Source organism: Centroberyx affinis, unplaced genomic scaffold (assembly GCF_046629955.1).
Source record: "Centroberyx affinis isolate AG114_WGS23_722 - 3 ecotype Tasmania unplaced genomic scaffold, CSIRO-AGI_Caff_v1 ptg003464l_1, whole genome shotgun sequence".
In the NCBI taxonomy this organism is placed as follows: domain Eukaryota; kingdom Metazoa; phylum Chordata; class Actinopteri; order Beryciformes; family Berycidae; genus Centroberyx; species Centroberyx affinis.
The window spans coordinates 16,433-32,617 of NW_027281427.1; the positions used below are offsets into that span (position 1 = coordinate 16,433).

General features: G+C 42.2%; 1 protein-coding gene across 1 annotated transcript; it reads left to right on the forward strand.

The window, feature by feature from the left end:
- Nucleotides 1-855: 855 nt before the first annotated feature.
- LOC139661141 (uncharacterized) lies at nucleotides 856-15,963 on the forward strand. The gene is made up of 12 exons (XM_071539501.1): nucleotides 856-996; nucleotides 1,830-2,689; nucleotides 3,517-3,697; nucleotides 3,902-4,041; nucleotides 4,119-4,684; nucleotides 5,257-5,530; nucleotides 5,716-5,911; nucleotides 6,127-6,311; nucleotides 6,642-6,737; nucleotides 7,445-7,609; nucleotides 10,269-10,362; nucleotides 13,435-15,963. The coding sequence occupies exons 2-12, from the start codon at nucleotides 1,867-1,869 to the stop codon at nucleotides 13,496-13,498; spliced, it is 2,784 nt and encodes a 927-aa protein (XP_071395602.1). The 5' UTR covers nucleotides 856-996; nucleotides 1,830-1,866; the 3' UTR covers nucleotides 13,499-15,963.
- The last annotated feature ends 222 nt before the right edge of the window (nucleotides 15,964-16,185 follow it).

Below are 16,185 nucleotides of genomic sequence, written 5' to 3' on the forward strand. Positions count from 1 at the left end.
CTATTAGCAGCCATGGTTAAAAAAAAAAAAGAAAAAAAGAACTCAAATGAGCAAAAACAGTTTAGATAAATAGCTGCTGAGCTCTAATGAAAAATCTCTATAATGTTTTACAGTGATGCTTCTGTAGGGACTTATAGTGTGTTTGTGCTACTCAGTAGTGAGTTTATAGTGACATTATTGTACTTTATGTTTTCTATTATCTCCTATGGTATCACTATTATATAATATTCATATAGACTTAGTGTGTCGGTGGTACTCTATAGTGAATTTATAGTGAGCTTATCCTAGTTCATGGTGTTTATTTTATATATATATATATATATATATTTTTATCTCCTATGGTATACAACATGCATATAATATTCCTATAGGGACTTTTTAGAGACTTTTGCTCTGATAATTGTATAGTATATGGTTTCCAAAGTGGGGTCCGGGGCCCCCCTGAGGTCCTTGAAAGGGTCCTTGAGGGCCCTCTGCAAAATGAAACATATTTTAATTGCACAACTTATTTCATGCACTAAAAGCAAACATTAGGAAATAGTGTATACAAATTAGAGATTTTCCTCTCTCAACTGTTATCTACCCAAGTGCAGTTTTATGACTAGCCTATATTTTCTAAATCATGGCTCACAACAAAAATCAAAGTCTTGTCAAATGAGGGTTTGTTTGGGTGTAATACGTGTACGTTTGGAAGTGTGTGACATGAAAAAGTAGGAGAACCCCTGCCTTTTTATGGGTTTACTGGTTGTTTTTCGCCTGGTATGCTCCGCAGCAGTACAGACACCAGCATCATCCCCCTCTGACCGCCCACACTCCTCCGGGGGGAGAAAGTGCTGCTTTGTCAATGAAGGACCCGACGAGGCTGGGAGCGGCGGAGGGCAGGAAACTAACTTTCCCAAATATTATTTCCGAGGACTGTGGCGGATATACGCTTCATTGACCGATTTCGACGTCGCAGGAGGCGACACCTGGCCGACGGGCATCGAGGAAAATACCGTAAGTCACGTCGCTTTTGCAACAGTGTGCGGCACTGATACGAATTAACTGACAACCGTTTGCGTCGGGAAGATGTACGCTAGCAGCCTACCGTTACCGTGACCGGAATAACTGCTGTGGTTTTTAGATGGGAGATAATTTCCAGGCCAAAAATTTAACTCCACAGATTTTCTTTGCATCTTAAAACGCCTGTTCTGCCCCAAAAAGGGTTTTACATTGAAGTGTTTGTCGTGCAAAGTAACGTTGGCTACATCTTCTTGAAGACATGTCGTAAATTTTATACCGTTAAGTTGTGCAGATTTTGGATGACTCAGGAATACTGCAGTATAATTGTAAGTTAGATTCAGAAAATTGTAGCCTATGTTTAATCTTTTCAAACGAGAATATCAGTCCTTTTTTAACGTTGCCATTAAATCAAATGTGAATGTATTAGCATCTATTCATTCACTGAATAGGGATGACGTACAAGTCTTTTTTTTGCACCCTCATGTAAAGTTTCCCATTTCGCAACATTACGTGACTCATGCAGAAGACGTGCATACCCAATATCACCATGAATAGAATAAAAAAAGTTTATGACAGAGAGTCAGAAAGACTCATTCATTATACAACGCTGTTTTCCCCTAGGGAGTCTCCTATGTTGTGAAGCCTTCAGTTTAAACCTGCTTGTTCTCCTTCAGTAATCCCTTCTGTGGCTCAGATTTTGTCCAGTTATCCTATAAGTAAAACCACAGTATTACACTAGTCCTTTAGTTACTTTATTTTACAGAGAAATGCAACTGGTGGTCGTTTGAGAAGTGCTTCTCTCATTTCCCCATTTAATTTTTTTGCAGAAGCTGCCTCACTAGTGTCCAGGAGAAGCTGTGAATCATGGCGGTCAGTTTCTCCTATGTCGTCAGTCTATCTTTTTCCCTGGTGGTGTTAGTCAGCGGTGACCCCTGCCTCATCATCAGCGAGGTCAACGCCGACAACCCGAAGCTGGACACCACCGAGTTTGTGGAGCTGTATCACACCAGCGGACAAAGGGCTTCTCTAGATGCCTATACCCTTGTGTTCTATAATGGAAATGGAAACATAGCCTACAAGGTGCTGGACCTGAAGGGCCACAGCACGGACGACCAGGGCTTCTTCCTGGTGGGCTCCATGGACCTGCTGCCCAAACCGGCTATCCTCCTCCCGCCCAACACGGTCCAGAACGGCCCGGACGCCATCGCCATCTACCACACGTCTGCCGCTCGCTACGGGGAGAAGATGAACGCCACAGCCATTGGGCTGGTGGACGCCGTCGTGTACATGACGCGGCGTTTGGGGGGCGCGGAGGTCCTTGCTGAAACCCTGACCCCCGGGGAGCCGGCGTTCGTTGAGGACGAGGCGGCCCACGAGGGGGACGAGTCCATCGAGAGGTGCCTGCTGTCTGAAGATCGCTGGGGCTTTCAGGTGGCCTTGCCCTCCCCGGGACAGAGGAACAACTGCACCCCTCCTGCCTCTCCAGCTGCCGTCCCACTGATTAGCGAGCTGAGGCTGGGAGGAGGGCAGGTGGATGGGTTTGTGGAGCTGACGGAGGCCCCTGCTGCGGGTCCCGTGGTGCTGGTGGTGGTGGATGGGAAAACGGACAGGGTCAGTGTGAGTGTGGATGTGAACACATCCAGGAGTGGCATGGCCTCCATCACCATTGAGAAGAACTATATGAAAGGTCAGTGGGCTGCGGGGGCTCATTATCTCAACTTTGCTCGAGTCCCAAGTCAGTCTCAAGCATTGAGGCACAAGTCTCAAATCAAGTCTCAAGTCTAAATGTAGAACACCAAGTCAAGTCAGAACAAATAGAGTCCAGCATCAATTTAATCTCTCAAAGAAAACTAAATATCTAGGACCTTTCAATGCAATATTGTTTTAATAGGATAAAAACTTGGTAAGCGCATCATGAGTTTGATTTATATAATCTTTTTTTCAACTTCAATAAATTTCAGTCGTCTCAAACCTCATCACTTTCAATCTAAGTCGTTTACACAATCACAAGATCTTTTGTCAAGACTTTAGAAACCTTTTCAAGTCATCAAAGTACAAGTCAGAGTCACCAGAACCCAAGTCAAGTCAAGTCTCAAGTATTCTCTTCATGCATCAAGTTGAGTCTCAAGTAATTAAAATTATGACTCAGTATGTCCAAGTCAGGTGACTCAAGTCCCCACCTCTGTTTCAGCTCCTTCTTACCCCACTGTTGTAATTCTTGTTGTGGTCTAGTCATCCTTAAGTAACACAAGCCTTTCTTGGTGAACAAAGGCATTTTAGGGTAAAATTTGATCTTATTAATAAGATGCTACATGTGTCAGTATTGGCAGACTAGTGAACTATTGGATTAGCTCTCTACCTGCTCATAAGTTCAAGAAAGTGACACTCTTATTTGAGGAAGCACTGCAGAGTTTCAACATGTTTTGGTAGACTTGCATTAACTGCCACTAAAGCTCCAGTGTCCTTGGTAGAACAGAAATGAAGCTGATCTGTCCTGTGATGTTTTCTTCTCAGGAGATGAGTCTGGGGCAGTGGCTGTTTACAGTGGCAGAGCCTCAGACTTCCCAGTGGGCAGTCCACTGAGCCAGACGCAGCCTTTGGACGCATTTGTGTTTGCGGGGCCAGGCGACCGGCCCAGCGCCAACCTCACAGAGACACTCATCCCAGGCAGACAGCCCTACCAGCTCAGTGCCAGGCAAGATACCTCTGATAGTTTAGTGTATCCCGCTCTTCTGATCTCAGATGTTTAAAGACCGTACCAGTTTTATTGCAGCATATATATACAACAGATGGGTCTCCTAAGATATTTAACACCAAACATTTGTATTATTATAACTCTTCAATCCAAGCGTCAAATTGGAGCAGGTTTATTTCTTTAATGTCCTCTTTATTTTTGCAGTTTGAAGGAGGGAGGCTTCTATATCAGTCGCTGTGGTGTGGCCACCTGGGCCAGAGACCCTGGTGTCTTCTGGGAGGCTCCTCAAACCCCGGGCCAACCCAACCAGTGCCCCTGGCCCAAGATTTGCCCTCACAGCATTGGTGAGTGTTTGAATGTGCTTGACGACTCTCATATTTATAAAAGTTGAAAGTATAAATCCCTACCTGTCATGCTTTAGTGAACCCAGGAGGAACAGACGCGCCGCCTCACCTCCCTCCCTGGGGTCACAGTGACTTCCTGATCAACGAGCTGAACACCGACACACCGGGCTCGGCTGAGGACGGCGAGTACATAGAGCTGTGGCACCCGTCGGGTCGCCGCGTCTCCCTGCAGGGCATCTGGCTGCTGCTGTTCAGCGGCCACAACAACAAACCCTACCGTGAGATCAGCCTCAGCGGACACTTCACCACTGCCAAGGGCTACTTTCTGCTGGGCAGTGACAGGCTGGTGCCGGCCCCGTCGCTCCGCCTGCCCCCCAACACCATTCAGAACGGACCGGACGCTGTGGCGCTCTACCGCAGCCCCTTCGGCCCGCCCTCGGCCGTGCAGGCAGGGATCCCCACCCGCGGCCTGCTGGATGCGGTGGTGTACCGGCAGAGAGGCTCAGATAAAGAGGCTCAGGAGCTTAGTGACGCTCTGACCCCTGGACAGCTGCCCCTGCTGGAGGATCCGGAGGCTCTTCTGGGTGATGAGGCCCTCAGCCGCTGTGGAGGCCTGTACCCCGCTGACCTGTCTGCTTTTGCCGTGAGTGGACTGCAGAGTTGCAAGTTGAAATTTAAGCAATAAGCCATGAGAGGCCGTGCTTTTAAAGTATTTCAGAACAGCTCAGAGGTTGTTTGGCATGATCCGAAGCTGAGCTTTTATAAAATGACAGAAAAGCACTGTTGTAAACACACAATGTCCGTTAAATCTTAAATCTGTTTAATCAACAATAATTGAATAACAATAATTAAGTGTTATTCTTCAGCCAAGCACTATAGTTCTTGAACATCAGCTAAACAAAGTGATTGCTTAATAACACCTGAGTAAAAGTACAAGTGGTGATTTTCAGTCAGTGCATTAATATTTAAATTAACAGTAATGTGGACACATATCCTTATTGGGTGTTTTACAATGACTTTCAATGTGACTCAGCCAATCAGAACTGAGGACAGGAACTATCTATTTTGTAAAATTCAACTGTCACCAACATCCACTATTGTTGCAATTAATTGATTATGGCATTGTGTACTCAAGTTGATGGATTGAGCCACACTGCTGTAAAAACAAAACACTGTAAGTGTATGTAGTGTAAGTGTATGTGTTAATCAATACAGGTGGCTCCACCCACCCCTCTGAGGGAGAACAGCTGCCCCCGTCCCCCTCCAGCCCCGGAGGGTGTTGTCATCAGTGAGGTGGCTAGTGGCCACTGGACCAATCACAGCCAGCAGAGGGCCTTTGTGGAGCTGCTCGGACCGCCCATGACGGCCCTGCGGGGGCTGGTGCTGGCTGTGTTTGACCAGGGACGTAGCGGGACGACCATGGCCCTCCCTCTGACCGGATCCACCGACCAGAATGGATTCTACATCGTTGGAAACGTCACTGGGGCAGGTGAGGGCAGGGGCACACCTGGTTGCGCAGGAATTAACTATTGTTTTAATTGGTCTCTCCTCCTTAATACCAATCTCTCTCCCATATTCTCTCACTTTCCCCTGTTATCTCTTACTTTTCTCGCTCTTTTGCCCGTCCCATCGTCTTCCTCTCATGCTCCTTTCCCCCCTCTCACTCCTGCACAGATCAGGCCTTCCCAGAAGGCTCCACAGTTCCAGTGCGGGGAGCAGTCGTTCTGTGCTATGACCTGTTCAGTGTGTGCAGAGCCGGCACCGGCCTGACCAACTCCAGTCTTAGAGATGTGCTTGTGTTCAGTGAAAACCAGCAGTTGCTCTCCTCTCTTTCTGCCACCAGGGGGAGACAAGTGATTCCGGCTCTCAGGTAAAGACAGAATGAACTCAGCAGCATCAGTCAGTGAGTATGTTTACATGCACAGTAATAATGTAAACACCTTTATCTGATTATCTTAACCGGGGTAAGGTCATAACCCGCTTAACACACTTAAATTTCTGCTCAATCTTTCAGTTTATTAGGGAATGTAAATGCCATAGATTTCTTTCGTTAATGAATGCATGCGTCGGTGTGTGTGTTTGCAGGTCCGTGGAAGATGGTCCTGTTTCACTCAGCCGCTGTTCATGCTGCGAAGTGAGGAGCCCCTCCTCCTGGACAAGCTCTTCCCCCACGCCTCACAGCACCAACCTCTGCCCAAGCTCCGCCTTCTCAAGCCATATTGACCTATGCCTGGGACCCCTGTCCAGTGATTGGCAAGAGCATGCAGGAAGTAAGCCATTGTAAAATTACCAAATCTAGTGGCATCAGTTGAACATGGCACAGGATGAAATATGGCTCTGTAATTAAAATATTCTGGAAGTAGACACATTGCATACACACATTAGAAAATTATAGCAATGAAGAGGAAACTCCAACAACTAACTCTTATAATTATTGGTAAAACGGAACAATCAAGTTTTTTTGTCACTTGTCTTCTTATAAATACAAGATCGACATAGTCAAAAATCATGTCAAACACAGTATATTTATATTATATTATATTATATATTATCATGTATGCCTTGATTAACATTGATAGTCTCTTGTTTGTTTGCCCCAGATTGCAGTGGTCTGATCCAGGGGAAGAGGGTGATGGAGGTGGCCGACTACCTGGAGCAGAGGTGTCACTGCGGCATCTCTGCCCTCTACCTACAGGGTGAGACACAGAAGAGCATGAGCTCACACACACTAAATCAAAATCAGTAGAAAGTCACATGGGATTCCCATATTGTAAACCAACCACTTAGAGGTCAGGGAAGGTTATCCTCGGCTAAAGGAGTGATTTAGTCTTAGAAGGGCTCAGGCTCGGCTTCTCTGCTATCCTCACTGCCCTCTGACTTGCCTCATATACAGTAAATAACTGCCATAATCGACTTCTTTGGATTTAAACTCACATCTTCCGTATTGGAATACAAACATCTACTCCACTTTTATAGGCTGGCCTTTTGTTGTATGGTTTCTTCTTTGGATTTGGTTATGATTTGTGTGTATGTATGATTTTTTGTGTGTATTTTTATAGGTTTGGCCTCTTTATCATAATTGGGTTTGTAAATTTTGTGATGTTGCATATGTTTTACTTTATGTATGTGTATGGTTGTTTTATTTTAAGATAGCTTTTAAGGGCTGGTGTTCACGACCATGTGTCCTTTTATGTCTTTTTTTTTCTTTCTTTTTATTCTCTCTTTGTGAAGCCCTGTGTAAACTGTGTTTTTCACAAGTTGCTATATAAACTATATAGCTATATACTTTTACTTATTTACTTTTACTTACTGTACCAATCAGCAAAAGTGGTGTTTAAGATGTAAGGTCCTAGACTCTCAGCTACATAGATAATTAAACATTGTTTGTCTGTATGTGTTCCAGGAGCAAACTTCTCCTGTGTGTCCGGGTGGCTGCGAGTGTGGGGGAACATCCAGGCGCTGTCGGACCATCAGAAGGCCCTCATCCTCCAGACGTCCCACATGCATCCTTCCCCTGCCCAGGGAGACATCTGCTCCGCTCCCTCCACCAACCAACAATTACGCACAGGTCAGCTCCCTCTCAACACATGTCACCAACTTAACAGCACAAGGCATATATTAAACAGTCAATTCATGCTTAAAACACCTGGGTACCTGGGTGTCACATGTTGAGCTTCATAGACCAGTGAAGCGCTGAAGGAGACTGAAAAAGAAAACCGATACTAATCAGCTAGCTGGAAGACACTGCACACACAGTCTGTACTCTACTGTGAAAAAGCAGCATGTTAAACCATCTCAATACTGGGTCTTGAGGCACACTGAATAAAACTGAACATGCTGCCCTGCAGCCTTCAGCTATCTCCCAGATGTGTCAAAATGACCCCGTATAGAAGATAATAAAACATACTGCACACTTTGTGACTGGATTGTGATCAGATCTGCCAGACCACCTGTAGAGGTAGTCTGGCTCGCATTGTGATTGGGTCTCAGCTAGGGATGCCGCGATCGCTCGGCCAGCAATCGGAATCGGCCGATATTCAGTATAAATATGAGATCGGAGAATTCCGATAATGCTTTAATAGTCGCCGATTGCAAAAACCGATCAATGGCGCAAAACACGTGAGCCATTTCTCAGCGGAGTTGGCGTCATTGTCACATGCTAACTCACCTCAACATGTCGGCGGTGTGGATGTTAATTAAAAACACAAATCTTCATGGACAACCAGTAACGTCGCAGTCCGTCACGCCCGCTACTTCCCCTCATTTAATTAATGCTTATTTAATGCATCAATTCATCGCATGCCATGTGCGTTTGTTTACATAATGGTCTGCACTCTGCACGGCTGTCCGCGGTTCTGAACTGGACGACGGTCGAGACCCTAACAGCGGAGAGGCAAAGTCTCATTTCTCTCTCTCTTACGAACATTCATTTATACAAAAACAAAGACTGAAACGGATATATATCTTCGGAGGGTGTCTCCATTTATTTAACTCGACTCAACAACACAGGCAAGTGGCAACAGTCTTGTGCTTCGGTTATCTCACTAAATCATGTTGCGCTACCTAGAATGCACATGGTTTTGTTTACATAATGATCAAGTAAATATTGAGATAGAAAAAAAGAAAATGTGGATACTTTTTAACCAGGACTCAATTTGATGGATGAAATGTATGTAAAATGGAAACTGTTTGACCTATAATACTGCTATAGCCTACCAGCTGCTATAACAAAACAAAAAAACTATCGGTATGGCCGATCGGTATGGCAGATATGGCTTATAGACGATCGGCGGCAAAAAACGTTATCGGGGCATCCCTAGTCTCAGCCAAAGTCAGCCAGGTGCAAATGCAATCCATACAGTGTGTTCGTAACAGTGAGAAAGTATCCGCCCATGGGGTAGAAACGACATCATCACAGGTAGAAATGTCAGTCGTAGAAGACGAGCCATTCCACGGCAAAGGAAAGTACAGTAACGTCACTCCTGGTGTCCCTACACCTGCCATGTTGTTGTTTTTGTTGACAATAGACAGACTCGCCACTTCCCCGCTGATCACAGTTTGGACAGAATGCATAGAAATGAAAGGCCGGGGCCAGATTGTTCATTATGTGGATAGCATATCCAGATGCAGATCGCATTTTAATACCAGGTGTAAATGAGTGAGAAACAGGCGAATGCCGTCAAACAAAATGAAGAACACACAAATTCACAACCACAAGCTACATATTGCAGAGATATGAAGCTTCCATTGAATCTCATGTGTTAATGTATATTCTGATAGGTTAACTGCACCTCAGTCTGCCCTCAGTAGTAGAGCCAGTGCCATCGCTTCACACTCTTTTCAACACTGAAAACAAAGACAAAGAAAAGTCACATAATCACTACTTTTCCACAAAGTGGTGATTCTGAATGCTTCTGAGTCTGCCATGCTTCCGAATCAAATGAAAACCTTCTTGAATGACTTCTTCTTGAATAACAGACCTTGTACCCTCTATTTTTGGCCTCACTCAAAAGATGGACAGGATTTTTGACAAAGAGCAATCATAGTGTGTAAAGTACCAAAGGCAAACCGGAATCAAGCTGGGTGACCCATACAATGGACTGAAAACCTTGCATTCAATCAGTCTTCATAGCTGCTAACACTTACTTCTGAAGTTATGGGAGATTTTTCATTTGAGTAAGGGACAAATAATCATAAAACTATACATTCGATATAAAACATCTTTTTTTTTTAAATTTAATTTGATTAGGACGACCACAAGGTTAAAAGGTTAACATAAAGAAGAAAATCTGGAAGAACTAGCAATCATTCATCACCTTTAATTATGGGAAAAGATTGAACCATTAGTTTACCCCGGGGGAACCATTAGCTTGCAGCACTCAAAGTGTGAGCTATAATTACCTGAACTTGAAGGCACTCTTGCATTTATTCCCCCTCTTTCTTGCACAGGTTGTTTCTCACTTAAGCTGTGAGATAAAAATATGTATGGGGAAAACACAAACATGTCAATGGACATAACTTATTATATTATATTATATTATATTATATATTTAAACAGTGCATAAACAGCTGTAAATATCAAAAATATGAACCAGAGAAGTACAAGATGACACACTATTTTTGTCACTTACCCAAGTTTCACCAAGGAGTTTGAATTGCCACCTTGTATTTAAATCTTTCTGTTCTAGTGTTCTAGTGTAACTGAATTATTATTTTTGTTTCTCTAGCGTCTGCCCTGGGGTTGCAGATAGGGCTGGTAGCAGGTGTGCTCCTGCTGCTGGGACTAGGAGCTGCTCTTTTTACATATTTCTACAGGAAGAGGTGAGGACGCTCTTGCTCTCTGTCTTCTTCTCTCTTCCCCTCTCTCTGCTGTGCTACCTGTGCACACTAAAAGCGCCGTTGTTATATTTCTATCTCTCTCTCTGCACCCTGGCAACAGCATTTAATTACACATTCCTTGTTGTGTTGCTCGAAATGCTCAGGAAGCCGAATTAATGAAATTTGTTATTTGCTGACTCCTACTAATGCCTCTTTAGACTGTTAGGTTGTGCTGAGCAGGATGTTGAAAACCAAAGTCGTGTGAAATTGAACTTGGAAGAATCTATAATGCAGCTCATTTAGCTCCGTTGTCGCAGGTCTCATAGTAAAGATTTAGTTCTTTTACTTGTTCACTAAGCCCAGGGATTTACTTTTATTCTTTCCTGATCCACAGTAATGAATCCTTTGATTATTTTGTTAGGCGTTTTAAAGAGCATTCTCTGGTGGGCTACAAAAGGCACAAATTAATCAAAAGGAGTATGGATTAGAAACATGTATGGATTAAGTTACAGTTGTTACTGAAGTTACTTGGAGTTTAGTTACTTAACTTACTTAGAGTTGCATACAGATGTTACTAGCAGTCAAAATTGCTTACTTAAATATAGATTACTAAATTAGAAATGTGTGCTATGTATAAATATGAGTATGTATAAATTTAATAAAAAATATAGCCGCAAGCGGCGATTGAGGGGTCCAAGCACAATTTGATAAGACAGACAGATAGATAAAACATTACAGAAGGTAGAAAGACACACACAAAAACTGACGTTGTGCAGTTCGGACATGCAGTCTAACACCGGCTTTTGTGTTGGCCCGTGACTTCTGTCAAATTAATCTTTTCATACGGTCATTTGTCCAAAGATTAGAAACTTAAGACATTACGCTTAGTTATCACAAGCTTAGTGGTGTGATGTGATAGCGATACCCACGGGATTTGAACCTGTGATCTTTTGCATTGCAGACCTATGCATTAACCATTAAGCTACTGAGTCCACAGGATGGCTGTCGAGGGAACACCAAAAAATAGGGCCAAGTTATGAGACTCTCCAAGCTATAGGCTATTTAGAGCCTTAGAGTATTTTAACTATGGTCAACTATGGTTACAATACCACCAAATGTTGCATGCTACCTCAGAGTTGACCTGTGCACATATGTACCAAATTTGTTTAAGGTAGGCCAACAACTTCCTGACTTATGGCAATTTTTGTATATTAGGCCTTGCCTACAAATTTTGAAAGCCAGTTGTAGCAAAACGGTATGGACTATCAAAAAACTGCTCGATAACTTTTGTGCAGGACAGTCCAGACATGCTGTGAGCGAAAATTGGTGAAGATTGGACAAAATATGTAGGAGAAGAGGCGAAAAAACTGTTTTGGACAAAATTCAACATGGTGGAAAACCTTGTGGGCTGAAATGGGAGTGGCTTATATGGATAGATGCGACTTGGCCCAAGGAATCCAGCAATCAAGGAATTTTGTTCCTATGATCTACAGTCACCGAGTTATGGCCTTTTAAAATTTGAAATGTTGCTATATCGCCCCCTATAGGTGAAATGACACCAATTTTTGTATATTCGCTCAGAGTACATACCTGCACATTTGTACCAAGTTTGGTTACCATAGGACAACGCGTTCCTGAGTTATGGCGATTTTTGTGAAATAGGCCCCACCCACAACAGTTGACCAAACTTTGCAAGTCGATTATATGAAAACGGTGTTGAATATCAAAAAACTGCTCAATAACTTTTGTGCAGGACAGTCCAGACATGCTATGACGATTGGACAAAATTTGTAGGAGTAGTAGCGAAAAAACAGTTTTGGACAAAATTCAAAATGGCAGAAAATCTAGTTAGGCAGAAATGGGGTAGCGGCTGAGACTTTCGACGTATCTGACAAGTTTGGTTGCTATAGCTCTTACGGTTTCTGAGATCCAGATACTTTTAGGGCAGAAGAAGAAGAAGAAGAAGCGGAGTAATAATAATCCGAACAAAAACAATAGGGTTCCCAGCACTACGTGCTTGGACCCCTAAATATCAAAATATCAGTATGAAATCCATTGTAGAAGAGATAACAATTTCTCCACCAATAGTAGCTTCAATAGTGCATAATGCTCTCGCTATAACTATAGGGAGGGAAAGTCGTCATGTTGTTTGCTGTTTGCGTTCAACACTGGAATTAATTGGATGGTTTGCACATTTCATATTACACAACATAAGATGCGTTTATGCCTCTTTTCTCTGTGAAACTGATCATTATCTCAGTGTTTCAGATGATCTGGTGGCATTAAAATGCAACACTATAGTTTTTATTGAGACTATTCCAAAACGGACTACAAAGCCTGTCACAGTGAGGATGTCACTGCCACAGTCCACTCCAGCAGCATTGTGTTTAGAAATTCAGATCGGCAAAGATGCCCATATCCATTAGCTGTTTTTGCTTATTGTCCTATGGACACGTGTAATATCTACAGCTATCTATATCTATATCTATATCTATATCGGTATCAGATCTATGGGAGCAGCACTGCACCATCTTGATTGCTTGCTCTCCCTTCAGTATCTGTACACTGTTATGCCTTTACAAAAGATTATGTTGTTTCATCTCATTGATAGCTGATGTGCCTTGGTGTCACAAAATGTCTGACATATGAAACTTCAAGCTGTTACTAATTTATAATCACTTATTCAAAATCCCCCTGGGGGAAAATGAACGCATCAACCAGATGGTGCAATTTGTCACTTTCCCTCCCTGTCGCTCTCTCCACCTACACTCATAACCCACAGCTGAACTGAACAAGTTCAGACACATTCTCTGGGGGTTGTTGAAAGGCATTCTGGAAAATGTAGGAAATCACTGACTGAAATAGAGGTAGAGAAGGCAGGTTGAGGGGACACCAAAAAAGTAAATTACAATAGTGTAAGAGGACCCGAGCGAGGAAACTATGGTTTAATCACTGTGTATTTGACTATTGATTCCTGAGGTGTTACTACTTAATTGATTGTGTGTGTGTGTGTGTGTGTGTGTGTGTGTGTGTGTGTGTGTGTGTGTGTGCTAATATTTTTGTTTTCATTCCCAGGCGTCCTCTGGACTATTACTCCATGGAGCTAAACGAACATGCGGAGGGACTGTCAGAACTATAATCCAGGCCTCGAGTCGGCGTGTTTGTGTCTGTAAGTGTTTGTGTGTGTGGGAGGACTCAGGAGAGAGTGACTGACAGAGATAATTAGGAGTTACTTTTAAACTGTATGTGACTGATTGTGTCGTTGTTTTGAATCGAGCGCCGCCACAAGGTCTTCTGTCTCCTTGGGGATAACACTGTTACTGTTCAAAGCGAGCCGTCGGTTAACAACGTGGCCAACAATGTGGTATTTGACGTGTAATGTTTCATGGCACCTAGGGCAACTTTTCAGACCTCAGTTCATGCAGTGCACGAGGGGGATGTGAGAAATTGAAAACACAAAGTATAAACAGATTTTTATAGTTGTAAAAAGTGAACCTAGGTCAGTGTAGAACCTGTGCCAATGAAAAGTGCTGGTTACTTCAAATGCTACTTTTAAACAAGCTGGAATATCTAAGGGAAGCTTTTTAATACTTGAGAAGTAAAGTCCTAATGGGTCATTTGTATGCAAAAATAACATTTTATTGACATCATGTTTATGTTATTGTGGTGAAAGCCTTTAAATCCAAAATGGCGTTACCATGCTTTTGATTTATGCAGGAATTTTTGTCCATTTAAATGACCTTTCCTACATCAAGTTTTTTGGTATTGCACTGTCTTTTAATAATAGCCTATGTAACCAAGGCGATATTTGTTTATTCTTCAAACTGGTTGACTTCCTGCCTTTTTTCCTGCTGTTCTTCTGTGTGTGACAGTAGAAGTCCATTATAGACTATACTCACTCAAAGTGCTTGATTGTCTTCTAAATGTGAATGTGTTTAGTTAACTTGTGATGCGTGTTTGTAACCACTTCTGTATGCTTACTTAAAGCAAACTGTTTACATTTTCTTGACTGAAAATTTAGAAAGGGATGTGAGAGACTGATGTTGAGGACGAAGCGATTTCTTGATATTAAATGAAGTGTAGTTCTTTTTTTTTTTTTAAATGAGAGATTGACCAGTGTTAAGGAAAATCAGTACTATTTTATGTTATTCCACTTGTGTTCTTAGTGGCTCGCAAACCTCTACTGTGCCTTTACTTGTTTGTTATTTGGTCAACTGATGCCTCATTTATTAGAGGGAAAGCACAGCCATTTCTGGTGCAGCCTTACGTGTAAATATATTGAGTATGATGTTGGTTTTCTCAGGTGGGGACTTTGATGCATTTGTCACCAATCTGTTGAAATGGAGAGAAAAACAGAAAATAGCTGGGTTCAAAATCAGAGCAAAATGAGACCAATTTTGATTGGTTAATTTATTTTGATTCCACTTTTTAATGCATTCTAAAAATGGAGGTTGATTTTATAAAACCTCAAAAAAGCTGAGACAAAGTGCCATAAAACAAGTGATTATGCTAGGACACTTAATGTTTAATACTATCAGTGCTCCTCTTACTTTGTACTGTAACTGTACATCACATCTGCCAAGGCACACAGAATTTAAATTCCTTCTATTTTCTGTTACCCAGGTGAGATGATTTCCGTCCTCAATACAACTCAGTGAGAAACAGGAACAGACATTTCCTAATACAGTATAAATCATGCAAAGTTACCATCACATTTCAAATCAATTTTGTTCCTTTCAGAAAAGTAGAATTGCTGTATCAAATCATGTATCATGTAAAACTGGAAGAAAAAGTCCTTAAAGATGAGATGTCAAACCGGCCACTGAACATGAAGCAAAATCTTGTGATATTTTTTATTTTTAGCTTTCTAATTGAGCACATAAAATGGCTTTCTTTTTCCCTCTTGAAATCACATCTTCATGAAATGTAATTTAAAACTACTTTGTCTTGCGGGTTTTTAGTAAAACGGTACATTTCACTACACTTTTCAAGGTCAGGTATGAAGTTTTAATCAGAAAGTAGAAGGAGGCTGTTGCGCTTAAAATCAGTCCCTAAATAATATTGATGGTGATTCCAGTAAAATGTGAAATGATTCCGTCCTGCCCACACACTGGTGAACACCAAGAAATAATCCTTTCCTCCAAAAGCATAGAAAAAATATATTTGAGAAGAATGTAAATTCTTGAAGTCACAGTCAGAAATTCAGGGTCTCTGCAGTTCAGGAACAGCAGCATTCGCCTCCTTCTATAAAAGAGACACCAGTAGAAGGAAAACTAGAACCTCATAAAACGTATTTTGGGTAGTTAAGTCTATGTATATAAATATTCATGGCCTGCACAAAGCAATTGCATATAACATGTCACAGAAAATATTGGACAGAAAGCTCTTCATTCAACCCCTGGGGATGAGATAATGAATACATTTCCATTGTTAGTAAAATACTAATAATGTTGACATCCCAATTTTGACAACATATTGAGGGAAGAATGTTACTGAGGGAAGAATGAAGAATTTCTTATCTAAAAACATTGCATCAACAGGGCATGAATCAAGCTTTCTCTCCCGTGTTTTCATTCCAATTTTTTCCAATGTTTTCCACGTGTGGCAAGTTTCAAATAAAATACTTCTGCAGAAGTGCAATGAAGTTACAGTTTCTTTTCTTTTGTGTATCCTGTCTCTCTCTCCCTGATTGTTCTGTGCTTCTCTTTTCTTCCATTTCCATCCCTCGCTCCTCTCCCCTTGTTTCCCTGTCCACTGAGTAAACAAGACTAAGAGTCTACAAAACAGCCTCACAACAATTTTGTGGATTCTCTGGCGGGAATCAAA